Source organism: Mustela lutreola, chromosome 7 (genome assembly GCF_030435805.1).
Source record: "Mustela lutreola isolate mMusLut2 chromosome 7, mMusLut2.pri, whole genome shotgun sequence".
Taxonomy (NCBI): Eukaryota; Metazoa; Chordata; class Mammalia; order Carnivora; family Mustelidae; genus Mustela; species Mustela lutreola.
In genome coordinates, this window is record NC_081296.1 from 135684235 (window position 1) to 135705499 (window position 21265).

A 21265-nucleotide genomic window follows, 5' to 3' on the forward strand; every position below is an offset into this window, starting at 1 on the left:
ATGAAAGGAATTAACAGTATAGTCTAGCTTAGCATTATAACAGAAGAAAAATACCTATTGAGCTTGAACTAGTTACACCTTTAGTTTCATCTGCATTCTTCAGATACACACCATCTCAACAAGGAGTGGCTTTCAATTCTGGAGCTAAACAGAGAGTTATTCGGATGGTGGAAATGCAGAAAGACCCAATGGAGCCTCCAAGGTTCAAGTAAGTAGGTAGCGTCGTGAGAATAAAACACCCTTCTTCTTCTTCTTCTTCTTCTCCTTCTTCTTCTTTAAGATTTTATTTATTCATTTGGGAGAGAGAAAGAGCGTAAGCAAGGGGAGAGACAAAGGGAGAGAGAAAAGCAAACTCCATGCTGAGCTGGGAGACTGACATGGGGCTCAATCCCAGGATGTGGAGATCATGACCCAACCCCAAGGCAGAGGCTCAACCATCTAAGCCACCCAGGCATCCCAATAAAACCCTGTTCTTAAAAAAGATATGAGAGGAACAAAATATCTCAAATGTCCATCAGTAAGTGAGGATAAATAAATTCTGACACTTAATTATAAATGGAATACTATTGATATTAAAACAACTGTTTTAATTAATCAATTTAATAAAAAAGAGTAAACGTTGAATACATGAAATAATATGGGTAAATCTCAGAATAATTATGCTGAGTGAGAGAAACCAGACAAAAATAAGTACATTCTGTATGATTCCAATTATATAAAACTCCAGAAAATGCAAACTAATCTGTAGTGACAGGAGATAGATCAGTGCCTGTGGTGAAGGAGGGGAGGACAGAGGGGATGAGGGGAACAAGAGGAATAGGCAAGGAACATGCAGAAACTTGGAGGTGATAAGTATGTTCACTATCTTGATTGTGATGATAAGCTTCCCGGATGTATACTCTGTCAGACTTAAACATGCATAGTTAATTGCATGTCAGTTGTACCTCAGTAAAGCTGTATTAAAAAAAAGGGACACCGGAGTGGCTGAGTCAGTAAAGCATTCAACTCTTGATGTTGGCTTGGGTCGTGATCTCAGGGTCCTGGGATTGAGCCCCATGTCAAGCTCTGCACTGGGTGTGGAGGCTGTGTAAGATTCTCTCTCTCCCTCTGCCCCTCCCCCCACTTCAAAAAAATAAAAATAGGAGTGCCTCCGTGGCTTACTCCGTTAGGCATCTGACGTTTGATTTTGGCTCCTGTCATGATCTCAGGGTTGTGAGATCAAACCCCACATCGGGCTCCATAGAGCATGGAGTCTGCTTGAGATTCTCTTTCTCCCTCTCCCTCCATCCTTCTCCACTCCCTCTCTTAAAAAATAAAAAGAAAAAAAAGGTAGGGATACCTTGCTGGCTCAGTTGGTAGAACATGTGAGTCTTGACCTTGGGGTCATAAGTTCAAGCCCAACTTGGGTGTGGAGCTTTCATTAAAAAACCAAAAGTATATTACACAATGAAATGATAATGATATTGTGAAGGTGAGCTGGGTAGTAATGATGACAGGGTAGGCTGTGTTTTAACAGTTGTGGAAGCTGAGTGACCGAGGTATGATAGATGAACATTCATTATATACTCTATTTATAAAAATATATAAAAATGGGAAGGGGAAACTTGAAACATAGTAACCAAAATGGAAAAATGTCTAACACCCTCTGGTTGTGCTTTAATTTATCCTTCAGAATCAATAAGAAGATTCCCCGAGGACCACCTTCTCCTCCTGCACCTGTCATGCATTCTCCTAGCCGAAAGGTAATCTTTACTATAGTCTAACATCTTTTTTTATACTCATGATTATTAATTTTATAAATAACCTCCTATAGAACAGTGTAGATGCCTATACAGGTACATTTTGTCACACTGTTTTTTAGATTTGATTTTCAAGATCAAATGGGGACCCCCCTCAGGACTATAGTGTGTAGTTCCAGAGTGCTTATGAGAATGTGTGTAAAATGTTAGCCATTAATTTTCAGTTACTAGCCTAACCTCTCCTTTAAATGGAATGAGCAGGGTCTGCTATTTGACAAGCAGGATATTATAATTAGAGAAAGTGAGGAATTAATAGGCCTCTGATAATCTCAGTGCCATTTTTTAGGTATGATTTATTATCCAACTAAAAGAGCAAATTTTCATCTTAAAGAAGTCTTGTCACTTTATTTTTTTAATAGACCAATTCTTTATTTTTTAAAAGATTTATTTATTTTAGAGAATGAATGCATGAACGGGGGAGAGGCAGAGAGAGAAGGAAAGACAGTCCCCAGCAGATTCTCCACTTAGCGCAGAGCCCAATGCAGGGCTTGATCCTGCAACCCTAAGACCATGACCTGAACCAAAACCAAGAGTTACACACTCAACTGACTGAGCCACCCAGGTGCTTCTCACATCACTTTTACATATGGAAAAATACTAACTAGCATTTATAATTGTCAAAAATAGATTTATAGATTATTTTCCATTTTTTATATTAAAGTTATTACTAGAGTCCATGATATGGAAACATAATATATAGTGCTACCAAACAAATGGAATTTTGACATTTGACTAAATCTGTTCACATATCAGTGTTCATTAACCTGTCTTTGAAGAGAAGATTGCACTTGGGTTTCTAGCTGGACTACAAATCCAAAAATGTCTCTTTTATTCTGTCATTCACTCAGATGACTGTGAAGGAGCAACAAGAGTGGAAGATTCCTCCTTGTATTTCAAACTGGAAAAATGCAAAGGTAATTAAGTTTCATAAAATCAGTCTCCTACGATTAGAACCTACTAGAAAACAGGAAAGAGTTTTAGCCTCAGAAACTTTAATTAAATCCTCAGCATCTCATTTAGCTGAATGTTTTCAAAAAGGAACACCCAACTTATGTAATTTTCTTTTTTTAATGTAATGGAAACGTAGTGTTCCAGTCACATGAATACCGTGTAGATTCTTTTGGTGAACTGTAGTTATCAGAAGCATGTAGAGAAGGGATAGGTAGAATAAAGTAACATAGCAATGAATGATAGTATTCAGAAAATTTAGAACTTGGTATCTAAAATTATTTCTTAAAGAAACCAGTTTATATGATGACAAAATAGTAAATGTTTGGATATATTCAGTGCTTTAATTTTTAAACATTTTTTTCTGTTTATAACAGGGTATGCATAAGCTATTTAAATTCTTCATATCTCTAAGCACCAAATGCTTCAAGTTATGAAGTATCTGTAAAATCTGAATCTGTATCCGTATCAGTATCTGTAATGTAAAATACATTTTCTTTTCTTTTTCTTTTTAATTTCATTTATTTGAGAGAAAGAGAGAGCACGCAAGCTGGGTAGGAGCAGCAGGAGAGGGACAAACAGACGCTACCCAAGTGCAGAGCGCAACACAGGGCTCAATCCCAGGACCCTGAAATCATGACCTGAGCTGAAACCAAGAGTTGGATGCTTAACTGACTGAGCCATCCAGGCACCCCTGAAATATATTTTCTAATCACTGTTTCCCCATTTCCCCCAATTTGTGTTTCATAGTTCTATTTTTAATGGGTGAAGAAGGCCATTTTAATTTGTAGGTAAATGTAAATGATTTCTTTTTTTTTTTAAGATTTTATTTATTTATTTGACAGAGAGAGATCACAAGTAGGTAGAGAGGCAGGCAGGGAGTGGGGAGGGGGAAGCAGGCTCTCCACTGAGCAGAGAGCCCGATGCGGGGCTCAATACCAGGACCCTGAGATCATGACCTGAGCCGAAGGCAGAGGCCTAACCCACTGAGCCACCCAGGCGCCCTATAAATTATTTCTTACGGGGAAGTTATGCACTCATCCTATAATGAAAAAATTATCGGGTGGTCCAGTTTGACTTGTTAATGTGTACATAACTATGTGGTATCTTAAACTGATTCTGTAACACTTCCCTGTATTAGGAGTAAAGGCTGTGGACAAGAGGTCAACATTTGGGAGTGTAGTCACAAATCTGAAAAAATAAAGCTGAGCCTGAAATGTCCTGGATGTTCAAGCATATTCCTCGAGTTATGGAGGAAAATAGGATGCAAAATTTCAAAACACAGATTCTCAATTTTCTGTCAAATTTCATCTTTTTTCCATTTACTAAAACGTATGGTATTCTAAGAATCTTGACTAGTCATTACAACAGTACTGTGCATTAAACTACCTATAGATACTCTGATTTTAGTGACTTGTTCCACTTTTGTATGACTGTTCTATTACTTGAGGCACAACTGCTTAGCTATTTGATAGTGATTTCCTTTTATTGTAACTCAAAATTAGTGACATGAGACTCTGCTCAGAGCTTGGGCTCTGACATCACACTGCCCGAGTTTAAATTTTAGCTCATCCATTTATTAACTGTGTGCCCTTGGGGACATTACCTAAGCTCCCTACCACGGTAGTAGCATCTGTGAAATGGAAACACAACGTTACTAGCCTTCCAGAGTTACCGTGAAGTTAAACAGGACCACACATGTGAAGTGCTTTTAAAATTGGCCTCCACGAAAAACCCTCAGTGTTAGCTGCTGCTGCCCTTGCATAATTGGGAAGAAAGATGTAAGAAAAAGAACTTCAGCTCAGTGGTGGTCAAAATGGACATATTTAAATCTAATTTTAAAGAATCTATTGCTGCTTTTTTATGACTGGTGTTTTCTGCCTGCTGTCACACAGGGGTATACAATTCCATTAGACAAACGTCTAGCTGCTGATGGAAGAGGCCTTCAGACAGTTCACATCAATGAGAACTTTGCCAAGCTGGCCGAAGCCCTCTATATTGCTGATCGGAAGGTTGGTCTCTTATAATGAAAGGGTTTAATGCTCTTGATAATTCGTTAAGTCCATTTTTGGTTACCTAAGATACTGTTTGTTCATTCCGGTTTAATTGATACATCACTGTTTTAAGCCATACAGCATGATGGTTTGACTTATGTAAGATACTGCTGTTTAAGCTACAGTAGTAAGTTCCCAGAGAGGCTCTCACCTGCGGTATGTGCACCAGAGATGGCACGTGTTATCTGCAGCTCTGTACCTGGTCTCAGCCTTTGCAGACTTGTACACACACCCTAACCACTGGTGATCCTGCTTCCTCATGACATTGCAGAACGATGTTCAGTAGGCTGATCTCATTTTTATTTATTTATTTGTTCTTTCTTAAGATTTTATGTAATCATTTGACAGAGAGAGAAACAAGCAGAGGCTGAGGGAGAAGCAGACTCCCCACAGAGCAGGGAGCCCTATGTGGGACTCACTCCCAGGACCCTGGGATCATGAGCCCAGCCGAAGACAGACGCTTAACTGACTGAGCCATCCAGGCGCCCCTAATCTCATTTTTAAAAAGCTGACTACTGTTTTTAGATTTCATAATTTTTTCTATTTTAAATATAGATGTCTCCCAAAAGGTGGATAACATAGAAAGGCAAATAAACATTCTGATGAAAGCTATAGAAAATGATAGTTATAATATTGGTTGCCCTTTACTATTATGGCATTCATAATTTTTTTTTTTTAAGATTTTATTTATTTATTTGACAGAGAGATCTCAAGCAGGCAGAGAAGCAAGCAGAGAAGGGCAGGGGGAAGCAGGCTTCCTGCTGTGCCGAGAGCCGGATGTGGGGCTCAATCCCAGGACCCTGAGATCATGACCTGAGCTGAAGGCAGAGGCTTTAACCCACTGAACCACCCAGTTGCTCCTATGGCATTAATATTATTAATTTGTGTGACCTATAAGTTCACATACATTATGGCATGCATTTAGAACATAGAAAAGTATATCTCCTGCATTGCAGCAAGCACCCTTATAAAAATCATCTCTTGTTAAGGCTTTATCTTGAATAGACTTGCTTGATTTTGAACATATAATCAAGTCTTGCTATGTTACTGACACTGAAAATTTCTTTTTTAGAGTTTTGTTTAACTTTTATTTTTTGGGTAGTTTCTAAGAAAGGATTAGTCAAACGGTGAGTTGCAAGATTAATTGGGGTCTTTATAGTTTCAACCACTAAGACATTTTCCAGAGTGAAAAATGTAAGTTTGCAGTGTCTTCCAGGCAAGCTTTCTTTTAGTAGACAAGAATCTTTGTTTTAATCAGCAGTAACAAATCTGAATTCTTTATACCTGCTCTTTCAAGCCAGACTTGAGTCAGGCTGTTGGATGATAACTGTAACTTTTCCCCCAACCGTGTCTTACTTAGCATTCAACTTTACTAACAGGCTCGTGAAGCTGTAGAAATGCGTGCTCAAGTAGAGAGAAAGATGGCTCAAAAAGAAAAGGAGAAACATGAAGAGAAACTTAGAGAAATGGCCCAGAAAGCCAGGGAGAGAAGAGCTGGGATCAAAACCCATGTGGAAAAAGGTATGACACTGTCTTTCCTAAGTTGAATTTACAGTGTGAACAATACGTATCTCATTTCAGAGACTCACTGTTCTTACTGCACAGAAAGCCAATACCCATCTAGAAAGAAAATGTAGATATTTCACAAATAATATAGAAATGAAAGAGTAACTTCTGCCACTGAGCTGTAGCAGTTGAAAGTGTTTTATATATTTAAAAAAAAATTTTTTTTTTTAGATTATATTTATTTGAGAGGGAGAGAGAGAGTGAGCAAGAGTGCAAGAGCAGGGGTGAGGGAGATTCCCCACTGAGCAGGGATCTCCTCCGCCCCCCGCCCCGCCATGTGGGGCTGGATCCCAGGTTGCTGGGATCATGATCTGAGCCGGAGGCAGACGCTTAACCAACTAGCCACCCAGGCACCCCAAGAATATGTATGTAAAGAAGGGCCTTCAATATGGGACTACAGTGGACATTTTTAAAGTTCAGAGTAATGTACTTTTAAAAATCATGTATTACTCAAATGATGGGCTTGATTTTTCTCTCATTTTAATTTTCTTGAAACTTAGAAAAATGAGATCAACTGAATAATCCAGTTCTTCCACATAATAAAACAATCCACTTTTTCTGTCCTATAGGCTGATAAACCTGTAATCATTAACTCTGCCAATATTTTCCCTCTGGCTTTATTTAGTGGTTTACACTGATATATTAATTCATTTAGAGTGAGAAGAGTAATTCTAATTCAAGAAAGTTGTGAGGGTGGTTTGTTTTGTTAGTAAATCCTAGACTAGTGCAGCAGTTCATTCACTCAGATCATAGTGAACATCTACTACATGCCGGTTCTCTTCTAGACACAAGGATTTCTGTTAGGTTGGCGGTGTAGTTGAGGACATTTCAATGAGTGTAAACAGACCAGAAAAGTTAATTACCATTAGTAGATGATTTAGTGATAATAGTATAGTAGTAATTGCTGTGGGGAAAAATGAAACAGGAAGGGGGATAAAAGGACCAAATGGAGAGGGTGGTCAAAATGGACCTTACTTCTGAGATGGTAACATTAGCACAGAAACTTGAATGAAGTAAGGAAGTGAGCCTTGTAGGTATCTGGGGCTTCGAAGAGCACCCTGGATAGAAGGAACAGTGAGTGCCAAGGCCCTAGTTGGGTAAAAGTATACCTGGTGTGGTAAAGGAAAAGCAGGGAGGCCAGTATAGCTGGAGTGAAGTAAGAAAGCTGAATAGCGGAAGAGGTGTCAGAGTAGTTCAAATAAATAGGAAGGGTGGTGACCAGATCATGTGTGGTCTTTCAGCCATTTTAGGGACATGGCCTTCACTTCAGATAATAAGGGAAGCAGTTGAAGAGTTTGAATGGAACAGCATAATTGGCCATAAATGAGCAGGGGGTGAAATGGGCATGTGGAGGAGTAGGGAAACCATTTGGAGGGCTTTTGCAGTAATCCAGATGAGATGAGGATGAGAGGCAGGGAAAACATGGTCAGATGGATTTTGGAGGTAGAGTTGACAAAATTTGCTTTTGGATTAGGTAGAGGTATGAAAGAAAGAGAGTCGGGGATGACTCTGGCACTTTTGACGTGAGCAATAGGGAGGGGTTGAGTTGCCATTTGCTAATAGCGGGAAGACTGCAAGGGAAGAGGTTTGGGAGGGAAAGATTAGTTTAGTTGTGGACATGGTAAGTTTAAGATGGAGGTGTCAAGCAGGCAGTTGGTCAGAGGAGTCATGAGTTCAGCTATAGAGAAGTCACCGGAATTACTAGAAGTAATGGTCCACCTCCTTGAATCATATATGAATGACTTAGTGAGGCAAGATATAAAGACCTACCTGTTGTCATACACTTAGCCACTGAAGGGAATTAGAAGTCAGATTTCCCTATATCTAATTCTCTACACTGGTAAGAAATTAAAAAAAAAAAAAAAAAAAACACCACAGAATCGTCCTTGAGGAATTAGCTTAAATTCTGAAAAATGTGTTGCCAGATAGTAAAAAGAACGAATGTTTATTATTATTACTGGAAGATACCACTTATGGAAGACACTGCTCTGAGCACTTTACATGTATTGCCTTTATCATCCTGGCTCCAGCAACCCCTTGCAGAGGTTATAGGATTGTCACTGTACAGAGGAGGAGACGAAGACTCAGAGTGATTGAGTGACCTCTACGAGGTCATATGGCTAATCTGTCTTAGGAACAGGATTTAAATCCAGACAGGCTGGCTCCAAAGCTGTATCCCCTCAGACTGGTGAGAGAAGAGAAAATGAAGATAGACATAAACACAGTAGGTAGAGATCAAGATAGAACTAGCCCCTGTGGACCACAAACAAAAGGTTCTTTATTCAGCCAGTCTTTGAAGATACAAGAGTAAATTTACACCTGATTTTTTCCTGAAATTTTAATAGGATAATTTAAAAACACACAGAAAAGTTGAAAGAATTATACAGTGAACATCCGTATCTCCTCCACCTGATTCTACAGTTAACTTTTTAAAAAACAATTAATATTGCTTAATTTGCTTTATCATCTATCTACTGATCTTTCTATCCATTTATAAGTTCGTCTTACAATTTTGATGCATTTCAAATTAAGTTAAAGCCCTCAGTATACTTTGTCTAAACACTTGAGCTGCATGCATGATTCTGGAGTTCACATTCAAAAACTAAACCAATACTGTTGGATTTAAATTAATTGCAAGTGAGTTAAAAGGCCGAATGTGACTATAAAGAAGTCCGCGGAATTATCTGTCATGGGTTAAAGAATATTCTCTTTGTTCCAAATATTAATGGGTAATATAGCAATGAAATAATTTTCAACTCTGTTCACACAGAGGATGGGGAGGCACGTGAGAGGGATGAAATCCGGCATGACAGGCGAAAAGAGAGACAGCATGACAGGAACCTTTCCAGGGCAGCTCCTGATAAGAGGTAGGTGCTATTTGAGGTAAATGCGAAATATGAGTATTGGCTTTTGCGAACCTCTTCAAGAAGAGTTTTAGTCCACTGAGACTAGTTTGCTTCTCTCCCTTTCCTCTCTAGATTGATAACTTCCTAAATCAGCACTTATTTTCTTAACACTGATGCTTGCTTTTCTTAGCAAAGGAATTAACTGTCCCTAGAAGAAATCCTTTTTCATCACCTTGTAGAGTCAGCTAGAATTGTGCATGATAGGGATATAGAAAAGGGAATTGAGATCATGTTTGTGAAAAGAAGGTAGTAGATAGGACTGTTCTGATCTGTTATTTTCCTGTTTCAAGTGGTGAGACAAGCTTATTACACGCCTATTCCTCTAGACAGGGAAGAAGATTCTGTACCTTCATTGAGAGCCTGTATGCAGAGATCTGTCATCAGTACAGTGGGGGAGAAGAGCAGGTTTTGTGAGAAGTGAAAATTGGCCTCTTCTCATGAGTAGTTACTTAAAATTCAGAAAGATAGTGCTGCTGTATAAAATGACCTAGGAAAAATTAATACAGCACTGCTAATAAGTGCAGACCTGCATGGAACAAACAAAACACATGTATGGGGCTTGCACTAAAGAAAGGATTGGTGAAGTTTATGCTTCACTAAAAGCTGAACACTGAATTCTGAATGAGGGTTAAATGCAAATATAAAACATTTTCTTTCCATATGAGCAGTTTTCCATGCTCTCTCTCATCACTTTGTGAGCTGATATAATCCATTTTTTCAAGTCATGTCTTAAACATGAAAAAGATGATTCCTGCTGGTGGTGCTCTTTGTTATTTAATGGCATAGCTCATCTTCCTGGATAAGTGAAGTCATGGAGAAGCAGGAAATCTGAATTTAGAGTCATGGTTAAATGTGCAGTGTAGGAGAGAGAGACATGAAATGTGAAAGCGCACAATTAACGATACTCTTGGTCTGAAATTCCTAAGCTGTAAAAATCAAAATGGCTCTGTAGATAAATTGGGCCCTTAAAACCAATAAAGCGTTTATGGGAATTGATAACATAGAAAAGCTGTAAACTTGTGATTGCGTGAAAATCAGGTTGTCTGTAGAAATTATTTTAAGACCTGAGTTTCTGGTAAAATAAATGATGACAGTTACTCTGGTTTCATTGCGATGTAGATTGCATACATACTGGAACAGCAGGGGCATTAAGATAATCTGAATACTGAAAATCATTCTGAGTAATTCAGTCATTGACATGTTTTCCTCAAAATTCTAATAGGATAAAATTACTGAATGTGGTTTAGGTAAAGAACAGATTCTGGCTTGTTGACAGTGATTCATATGATACATCTGATTTGCATCCAGTCCCCCCCACCGCCCCGCCGCAGTCCTCGTATAATAGCAAGTATAGACCGTAGCAATTTCATATCTCAGCATGTTCTCTCCATAAGGTGATTGCTTATATTAAAGAATTCGTGTCAAGAGTGAGTCTCTTGACAGTTCTTTTCAGCTAACAGGAAGGCCTGATTATAGAACCCTACCTCTTCTAATAACCATGTCTCTGAAATGCTATAAGAACTGCCAACCTGATTATGCATTATCAGGGAATATATGTTCACAAGATATGAACAGGACATATTCATTAACTTTGCTTCTGAGATTGGTTGTATTGAAATTGAAATTCAGCTCATCTGTAAAGAGTTTTATTAGTGACATTGTATTTTGAAACAGGTCGAAACTACAGAGAAATGAAAATCGAGATATCAGTGAAGTCATTGCTCTTGGTGTGCCCAATCCTCGAACGTCCAATGAAGTTCAGTATGACCAAAGGCTTTTCAACCAATCCAAGGTACCAGGAGTTTAGACATAGCTTGTCTTAAGTGTTGATATGAATACCAGTCCTCAGGGAAAACTAACATTGTCATAGATTTGGATCAGCCTAAGGTGTGCTGGCATAGTGAGAGAGAAAATTAGTAGTTGTGTGTTATAACTTATAGAACTGTTTTATCTTATTTCATTTTATTTGACATAAAATAAAACAACTCTGATTTTGACCTCTACAGTTGGCTAAAATTTAAGATACAATTAAAAAAATGAATGAAATAAGTTGATAAAACTTGGTTTTAATGTATTAGTCTTTTATTTATAAAGTAAAGCCAGTATCCTACAAAAGTGTATCTTGGGTTTTTTGTTGATCTTTGAAACACAAATTTAATGCTAAAGAAACATATAACTTGAGGTCTTTAAATGATGAAGCTGTAAAACTAAATTTAAGTGCTAGACTAGTTGTCAGGAAATCTGACTTCTAATAGCTATTGTTATTAACCAGCTAGGATACCTTAGGCCCGAAGAAGTGCCTTTATGTGTTAATCCACCCAACATTGATTATGTACTGTGCATTAGACAGTGAGATCAAAGATGTGCCTTTGCCCTCAAGGAATATTCAAGTCTACCAGAAAAGACATATCAATGTATAAGTAAGGACAGGGCAGACAGCAATAAATACATGGAAGTATAAAGTTCTACTGGGATACAGAGGAAAAACTTATTATGACTTTGAATCTTTAAGATTTGAAGGTGGCATTTGAATATGCTCTTCTAGTTAATAATAACTTAATTGGATACTTTTTTACATTCCTGGCATTGTTCTAAGTCTTTCACTTTTACTATGTAAAGTCATACTATTCATTATAATCTCTACTTATAGATGAGAAAATTGAGGAACAGTGGTTTAGCTAGAAATTGATAGAAGATTCAAATGTTCGATTTCAAAGGTTGTGGGGGTTTTGTTTGGTTTTTTTGTGTTTTGTTTTTTTCAAAATTTTGTTTTTAGGGATAAAACTGGCAGTTTTTTAAAATTAACATGTAATGTAGTTTTAGCCTGAGGGGTCAAAGGTTGTGTTCTTAAACACAGTGCAGTGGTAACTTACCAGCCTGAGCAAAGGAGGGTTAGGCGTGCAAGTTCCACCTAGGCACATACTTAGGACAGTTACATCTTAGAAGCTTAAGCTTATTTCAAAGCTGTGATAAAAATGTTTCTAGAAGAGCACAGCCCTGTATTGAGGATCCATCCAAGTATATGAAACAAATTTGTTCATTGTTGACTTAGGATTTGCTCTTAGAGCCTGTCTCATGCTATAATAGTGATGTTCTCAGGGAGTTAAGAAGTATAGCACCATTATTCTAAATGCCATGAGATACTGTTGGTACAGCATCCGTATCTTAGTCTTGGGATTTTGACTTCAAACCCCATGTTGGGCATAGAACTTACTTATTTAATAAATGAGTAACATCAGATAAATGCTTTATAGTTCTTTTGTCTTCTTGCCACTATCTGTACAACTGAAATTAAGTACCTGCTTATACTATCCAATTTTATTTTATTTATTTTTTAAAGATTTTATGTATTTATTTGAGAGAGGGAGTGAAAGAGCACAAGCAGGGGGAGCAGTAGAGGGAGAGGGAGAAGCAGGCTCCCCGCAGAGCAGGGAGCCCGATGTGGGACTCAATCCCAGGACCCTGGGATCATGATCTGAGCCGAAGGCAGACGCTTAACCATCTGAGCCATCCAGGCACCCTACTATCCAATTTTAATGACTACTTCACTAAAGTGGTCAAACTTGTTAATTAGCACTTTACTTATGGACCAACCCTGGTAAGAATAAAGTTTATGGACTTTGTTTTTTTATGAAGATCTTTTTGATTTGCAGTTCAGATTGCTGAAGATGTACGCTAGTAATGATTACATGAATGTAGTCAGATCCAACTTTTAATACATTTTTATTTCCCACAGGGTATGGACAGTGGTTTTGCAGGTGGAGAAGATGAAATTTACAACGTTTATGATCAAGCCTGGAGAGGTGGCAAAGATATGGCCCAGAATATTTATAGGCCCAGTAAAAATCTGGACAAGGACATGTATGGTGATGACCTAGAAGCCAGAATAAAGACCAACAGGTACCTAAGCAGACAGCGCAGTTTCACTGTTGAACCAGTGAAAACAAAGCAGTTCATAGTCCTTTCTCTTTTTCCCTAGATTTGTTCCCGATAAGGAGTTTTCTGGTTCAGACCGCAGACAAAGAGGCCGAGAAGGACCAGTTCAGTTTGAGGAAGATCCTTTTGGTTTGGACAAGTTTTTGGAAGAAGCCAAACAGCACGGTGGCTCTAAAAGACCATCAGATAGCAGCCGCCCCAAGGAACATGAGCATGAAGGCAAGAAGAGGAGAAAGGAGTAGACACACCTCTCTTCAAAGTCAATGAACTTTTACCCATAACCCTAATGATGCAAGTCAGATGGGGAAAAACACTTTGTACATGGCCAGGATAAAAACCAAATCTGGGTGTCAGACCCCAGCACTACTTTTTATTACGGGAGTCAGGGGGGAGGGGGAAAATTCTTTGAACTATTTAGTTTTTTTTAAAGAGTGGGTTGTGTTTGTGCTTCTCCTACCTTTTGGCATTTATAGAACATACTACCCCACACATGAAATTAAGACCACTTCTTTTTGTGACATTAGTACTTTGGGGTTAATATTTTGTGTAAGAATGATTGCTGATGAATAAAGTTGCCCCAGCCACAGTGAGTAGAAGGATGTTCACATACTAGAACTGTCCTGCCAAATGACATTTGCCCCTACTACGTTTTGTTTTAATTTGGAGTGGGGAAATTAAGCTCTTGCTTGGTGCAACTATTTGTTTCAAATAAAAACATTTAGACAAAATTTTTTATTTTATTTACTCTAACAGGCAGTAATAGTCTCAAAAGTCTTTCTCTTCATCAGATGTCTGATCCCCTTGCAAAACTTTTGGTCTTTGAGCTTGAACGTAGAGCTAAAAAAAAAAAAATCCAATAAATATTGTAAGGAAAGATAGTATCTGCAAAAGCATTCCAACTGAAGATTGCAACTTTAAGACTGCCTTTTATGAGGGAGTCAGCAACAGTAAGTCAAAAGGATGTTACCTGATCCCTGGTCTTAAGACTAAATCAGTTTAACCCAAAGTTGCACAGTAAGTGGAAAAGCCAGTCTCCCTACCTTGTAAGCAGACTACTGTTCTGTGTTAGATCTACCTTGCTAACTGTTAAAGGGTCTTCCTAAACTACCCTCCCCAGACACCATAGGACAGGCACCCTTCCACCACCACCACTCTTTAACCAATATTAAAGGAACTTCAGTTACAAATCTCCCAAAGTCCTTGTCATTCCATACTTCTGACTACTAAACGGATATACAGAAAGCTCATGATGTTATACAGAAAAATATTTACCTTTACTCCATCAAGAATGTGATGTTCTTGTTGTAGTGCATTCTGAAGTTCCTCTTCTGAAGAAAACTGAATCCAACCCATACCTCTGTGAAATCCAGTCTCTTTGTCCTAAAAATTCAAAATTTAGAAAAGATTAATTATGAACTAGAGAAAGTTTTCATGAACTCCAATCAAACTAACAACTTTTTCATCTGCCCAAATGGAATAACTGAGATTTTAATAAATGTCAAAAACCTTGCTTTAATACATACTTAGCCTCCTAGTTACCAAAGGTCAACTTTGTGTTAATCTTATTCTGCTTTTCTGCTGCCTGCCACTGGAGGAAGTAAAATATGGGCAGTGAAGTTTCTGTCATTCGAGATACAAACCACACTAAATAAAAGGGACATTTTGATCACAGAAAGAAACAACTCTTAACTTCCCCGATTCTAGAAACTAAAAAATTTGGCCTCAAACCCTAGTTTGTTTCTTGTAGTTTTGGAGACAAATTACTCTCATCACCACCACTACCATTATAATTATATAGTCCTAGTGAAAAATAGAAAAAAAAAAATATTACCCTCATTTACCTAGCTCTAGGTTGAAGTAACGCTACTTTGTGCAAAACACAGAGTGCTTATCATCCAACCTATACACAGCACATGTGGAGAAGATTCTAGTGTTTGGGTGCACCCTGCCCCCACCACACCAGCCCCACTATTTAAGAACAGATATAAAGATGTCTATTCACTCAGTACCTCACCAATCTTCTTACAAAGTTACGTTATGCTCTGCACCACCCCCAAACCAAATTTTTAGAAATTGTTCCCAAATTTAAAAGGTGACTTTTTAAGTCTTAACTTCTACTGCAGGAAGTTTCTGGTAATATCCCGGTGATTCACTCCTTACCTCAGCTAGTTTCTCCTCTACTTCCGTATGCCCATTTCTGTTAGTAAATGCCTTTAAAAATGTGTGTTTGTGTAAAACTTAGGTACTGTGCATTCTAAGATACAGGAACCTGGATTTCTGGGCGCCTTGGTGGCTCAGTTAAACATCTGCCTTCGGTTCAGATCAGGATCCCAGGATCCTGGGATCGAGTTCCGCATTAAGCTCCCTGCTTAGTGGGAGTCCGCTTCTCCCGCACCCTCTACTGTTGTGTCAATTAGTAAATAAAAAGTAAAATCTTTAAAAAACAAAGGGATGGGACGCCTGGGCAGCTCAGTCTGTTAAACATCTGCCTTCAGTTCAGGTCATGATGCCAGCGTCCTGGGATCAAGTCCACAAAGCAGGCTCCTTGCTCAGTGGGGACCCTGCTTCTCTTTCTGAATGAAGCTCCTTGTGCACTCACTTGCTCTCTGACAAATGAATAAAATCTTAATTAAAAACAAAAACAAAAAAAGGAACCTGGATTTGAATACATGAATTTGTTTATCAGAAACTAACTTTTGGGAGGCGCCTGGGTGGCTCAGTGGGTTAAAGCCTCTGCTTAAAGCTCCCAGCATCCTGGGATCAAGCCCCGAGTCATCCTCTCTGCTCAGCAGGGAGCCTGTTTCCCCCCCCTCTCTCTGCCTGCCTCTCTACCTACTTGTGATCTCTGCCTATCAAATAAATAAATAAAATCTTAAAAAAAAAAAAAAGGAAGTAAAGAAAGAAACTAACTTTTGGAGCACCTTGAAGGCATAGTCAGTTAAGCGTCTACCTTCGGCTCGGGTCATGATCACAGGGTCCTGGGATCAAGTCCTGCATAGGGCTCTCTGCTCAGTAGGGAGCCTACTTCCCCTCTACCTCTGCCTACTGACAATCTCTGTCTGTCAAATAAATAAAATCTTAAACAAAAAAACTCCTTTAACTTTTCTCCTGTTAATATTTTACTTAGTTTTACCAAAAATCAAAGTTTTCTTTCTTTTTTTTTTCCCTTAAAGATTTTATTTATTTATTTGACAGAGATCACAAGTAGGCAGAGAGAGGGGGAAGCAGACTCCCTGCTGAGCAGAGAGCCAGATGTGGGGCTCTCGATCCCAGGACCCTGAGATCATGACCTGAGCCGAAGGCAGAGGCTTAACCCACTGAGCCACCCAGGCGCCCCTCAAAGTTTTCTTTTGTTTAAGGTATTAACTCCAAGTCCCAAATAATTTTGCTTACACTTTCAAGAAGGAAATGGTGAAAAATGTTACTATTTTGGGAGAAATTTTTAAGTAGGTTCCATACCTATCTAGTGTGGAGCTCAATGCAGGGCTTAAACTCATGATCTCTGAGATTAAAACCTGAACGGAGACCAAGAGTTGGACACTTAATGGACTTAACCACTCAGGTGCCCTCGGAGAATGTTTTTTTTTAATGTTCGTCAAATAGGAATTTCATCCTCTTCGTAAAAATTTAGTTTTTAAGCTTATAGAAAAATTTTTGTGTCCGTAATACTTATGCCTCATTCTTTTAATTACCTGTATTAAAACTCCATTGTATCAGTGAATTAATATCTATTTAATCCCATTAATGAACATTTAGGTTCTTTCCAGTTATATTATTAAACAAAGCTGCTTTGAACTTTTTCTTTTTTTTAAAAAAGATTTTATTTTCAGAAAGAGAGAGCATGAGCACAAGTAAAGGGAGCAGCAGGCAGAGGAAGAAGCAGTCTCCCTGTGAAACAAGAAGCCTGATGAGGGACTCAATTCCAGGGCCTGGTAATCTCAGAGACCCTGAGCTGAAAGCAGATGCTTAAACAACTGAACCATCTAGGTGTCCCTGCTTTGAACATTCTTGACCACACCATTTCTGTAGAATAAATTCCTAAAAATGGAATTGCTATGTCAAAGTAAATGTAAATTCTTAGTTTTGATTTTTGCCAAAATACCCTTCAGAAATGAAGTAAACTTCTGAGCACCTGGGTGGCTCAGCTGTTAAGTGTCTGCCTTCGACTCAGGTCATGATCCCAGTGTCCTGGGATGGAGCTCCGCTCTGGGTTCCCTGCTTAGTGGGAAGCCTGCTTCTCCCTCTCCCACTCCCCGTGCTTGTGTTCCCTCTCTTGGGTTAAAGCCTCTGCCTTTGGCTTGGGTCATGATCCCAGGGTCCTGGGATCGAGCCCCACATCGGGCTCTCTGCTTGGCGGGGAGCCTGCTTCCCCCTCTCTCTGCCTGCCTCTCTGCCTACTTGTGATCTCTGTCTGTCAAATAAATAAATAAATAAACCTTTTTTTAAAAAAAATCATATAAGCTGATAGGCTTTAACAAAGTCAAGAATTCAAGGATAAAATTAGAGGATCAAAAATTAAAGGATAACATTTTTTTAAAAAGATAATACTCACAAAAGGTACAGTGCACTTTCGTACATGGCCAAACTGTGCAAAGTGTTCTCTCAGTTCACCTGTATAGGAGGGAAAAAAAACCATGTTAAAAGTACTTAATGTATTAGTTGATATATTTGGGGCACCTGGCTGACTCAGATGGTAGAGCATGTGACTTTTGATCTCAGGGTCGAGTTCAAGCCCAACAACTGGGCATTACAGATTACTGAAAAAGAAAAAAAAAGTAGTTAATGTATTTTGCATCCTCCATCCTAGATTGTAGCGAGAAACCAAGAGGGGACCTAGAATCCCCAAACTTTTTGTGAACAGGAACTACTTTCATTTCCTTGAAGCCTTAAGATTTAGGAAGTAGCTACGGTACTGACTACTTCCTCAAGTTATGATGGGGCTACATCTGATAAAGATATCATAAGTCAAAAATATCCTAAGTTGAAAATGCATTTAATACACCTAACCTACTGAGCATCAGAGCTTAGCCCAGCCTACCTTAACCATGCTCAGAACACTCACATTAGCCTACAATTAGGCAAAACCGTAACACATAGCCTATTTTATAATAAAGGGTTGAATTTCTCACGTAATTAATGGACTACTGAAAATGAAAACCAGAATGGTTATATAGGGACAAAATGGCTGTAAGTCTATCAGCTGTTCACCCCTGTGATCACATGGCTGACTGGGAGATGCCCCTAGCTGACGCTGCTCCTAACCCAAGAGAGCATCACAATGCCTATCACTAGCATGGGGGAAAAATCAAACAGAATGCCTATCAAATAGAATCAAACAGAATGCCTATTATTTTCACCTATCACTTTTTGACTGTAAAGTCAAAAAACTGTAAATCAAACCATAGTAAGCCAGCAACCATCTGTATAAAGCTGTAATGTGCCAGAGATGAGGGGAAATGATGGGGTGCGGGCAAATAAACTGCTGAGTCGACTGTAGTCATTACTCCCAGCAGATGACTGTCTTCATCAATTACTGTACTAGGTACATGGATAATAATCCCTGTGAGAAATTCACACACAAGACAGATAATTAGAATACAGTATATTGCCAGCCATATTAGGGATTTTCAAACAAACGCTCAGTTTACCTCCCTTTCATAAAGTTTAACTCTGTTAAATAGTGGACACTCTAAAATTTATTGAGATAACCCTACTTACCCTTCCTGCCTTATTATCTATTGCTAGCCCATAGTTACTCTCTAGTACAGCAAATGAAAGCTCTATGTGTCCGTCCTACAGATTCCCACCCTCGCCTGTCATTCTTTCCCCTTGCTATGTCAGTAATCTTATCTCTTCCTGCCTAAATTATAACTATCTTTCAGGACCCAGGGCAAATATAGCCAAATACTATTTTATTGGGCTTCTACTGCCATACAAGGCAATGCACTACCCCTGTGAGGCCTCAGAGATGCATAGTAGATCATCTTAAAGATCAAAAACTACCTGATCTCTTCTGAACTACAGTGCTTATACTTTCCCTGATTAAGATTTCATATTACTGGGTTATTTCCCCCTAGTTCATCTAAACTTCACTGGTTCAACAACTGCCTGTATCTGTTATAAGTCTCCTCACCCTCACCACTACACTACACCATAAACTCCTTGAGTGTTGAGTCCACTATGTCAACAGTAACTGACAACAGTAGGGCAGTACCTGCTTAATGAAAAAATGCCTAGTAATCTGTCAACAACCCCCACACACTAAATTTCAGAAGTACTCTAATAGTTGGTCAAACCATTTGGCAAATTCAGGACCTCATGGATCAGCACCAGGACAAACATGTTGTTTGTTTAACACTAAATAAAATAGTGTTAAATATGCATGTCTTAAACAAGGTATTAAAAGTTCTAGAAAACATCCACTTCCCAAACAAGCTCTGGAAGGTAACCGTCTTCTCAAATTACCTATAACTGTTACGGAAAAACTGCTGCAAGCATCTAGAACAATGTCATCCTCAAACAGATACTCCTGAAATATTTGCTGAATGTATGAATGAACCAAGAGAGACTGCTTCAAAATTGTATGTTACACTCTTTTTATGAGTTTTAAACCAACCCATTATGGTCTGGAAACTTGCAACTACAGGATGATGGTGAAATCCCGGAGCCTTTACACAGTTTCACAGGGCCTAAGCAAGACATTGTACTGCCTAGATCTTCATCTGCTACATATTAAGAAGGTGAGGCCCAAAACAATCTATTTCCCATTCTACTACTCACACCAGGGCCACAAAAGCTAAGAAGTGAGTAATCCTATTTCCATTCTTTTGTTTAAAGGAGATGACCTGACACATGAATACCTACAAAAGTGACGATGGATTTTTAAATTTTGGGTAAGCAAATTTAAAAACCTTTTTCCAAAAGTGCAAATGACAAAAATCAATGTTGATGAGAGATTTCAATACTGATTACTCCCAACCCTCTATCTCCAGTCTAGGCCTCTCCCATAAGCTTATAGTGATTATAGTAATCACGAAAACAACTATCATGTATTGAGTACTTAGTCTGTATCTAGCACAAGTCTAAGTGGTTTACATATAAACTCATTTAACCCAATCAAAAGTCCTATCAAGAAGGTATCACTGACTCCATTGCTTGATGAAACTGAGAAACAATGAGCCCTTTTCCCAAATTACCTCCCGTTAGGTTACACAACTATTAAATGGCCGAGGTGGAATTCTAACCTAGGCAGCATGGTTTCTCAATAAATGATACACCGTCTCCTCTGTCCCACGGCCTGACGGAGACTTCACAGGCTTTTCTCAAACTCAACACATTTCAACTTTACTCCTCTTCCTCTTTAATCTGCTTCCCCTATATTTAACCACGATATTCACCAACGCTAAAAACCTGGAATTCGTTCTTCCCTTTCCCTCATTCCTTACTCCTACCCCACGCAAGCCACCGCGAAAAGCCGTTGATTTTGTTTTATTAACATAAGTGGATCTGACCCCCTTTCTACCACTACCTTATTTCAGATCCTCGTCTTTGGACTAAATTATTGAAATTGCCTTTTAATGCGTCTCCTCGCCTTCAGTCTTGCCAGTTTGAATCCACCCTCCACACCGCTGTCAAAATAATCACTTCTAAATCGTAAATCTTAAGTTTTCAGTGGAAAGGCAGGAGACCCTGAATACGTGCCGCAAAAGCTTAAGGGGCATCCCTGAACGATTCATTGAAAAAAAAAAATTTTTTTTATTTCTGCTCACTGGCTTGCTCAGGAACCACAGCTCCTAATCCAGCCACCACGCTGACACGCATTCCGCCGAAAGCAGTGCTTTTGAGGATCGCTTTTACCTAAAACCTCAACTCCTAACACGTCTCCATCACTCACTCGAGGCCGCGGTCCAGGGGATTTTTCTGACAAAAGCCACGGGCCGGCTAACACTCGTTCGCAGCGCCACAGCACCCCTCACTGCAGAGGCAGCCATCTTTAGATCGAGGACGTCTGCGACTTGCGGTCGCGACCCCGGAAGAATCTTGCAGATCTGCTTCC

General features: G+C 39.0%; 2 protein-coding genes across 2 annotated transcripts in view; one reads left to right on the forward strand and one right to left on the reverse strand.

Moving 5' to 3' along the window:
* Positions 1-13937, forward strand: part of SNW1 (SNW domain containing 1) — a 34885-nt gene extending 20948 nt beyond the window's left edge. Inside the window, exons 6-14 of the mRNA XM_059182687.1 lie at positions 104-208; positions 1673-1742; positions 2648-2713; positions 4643-4759; positions 6181-6322; positions 9138-9234; positions 10948-11065; positions 13010-13173; positions 13253-13937. Of these exons, the coding sequence (XP_059038670.1) occupies positions 104-208; positions 1673-1742; positions 2648-2713; positions 4643-4759; positions 6181-6322; positions 9138-9234; positions 10948-11065; positions 13010-13173; positions 13253-13451 (1078 nt within the window). The 3' untranslated portion in view covers positions 13452-13937. The remainder of the gene's footprint in view (positions 1-103; positions 209-1672; positions 1743-2647; positions 2714-4642; positions 4760-6180; positions 6323-9137; positions 9235-10947; positions 11066-13009; positions 13174-13252) is intronic.
* SLIRP (SRA stem-loop interacting RNA binding protein) lies at positions 13927-21258 on the reverse strand. Its single transcript, XM_059182690.1, has 4 exons — positions 21104-21258; positions 17762-17820; positions 14482-14589; positions 13927-14046 (listed from the first exon to the last, which is right to left on the reverse strand). Exons 1-4 carry the CDS (start codon positions 21198-21200, stop codon positions 13975-13977), a joined length of 336 nt encoding a protein of 111 aa, XP_059038673.1. The 5' UTR covers positions 21201-21258; the 3' UTR covers positions 13927-13974.
* Positions 21259-21265: the final 7 nt, after the last annotated feature.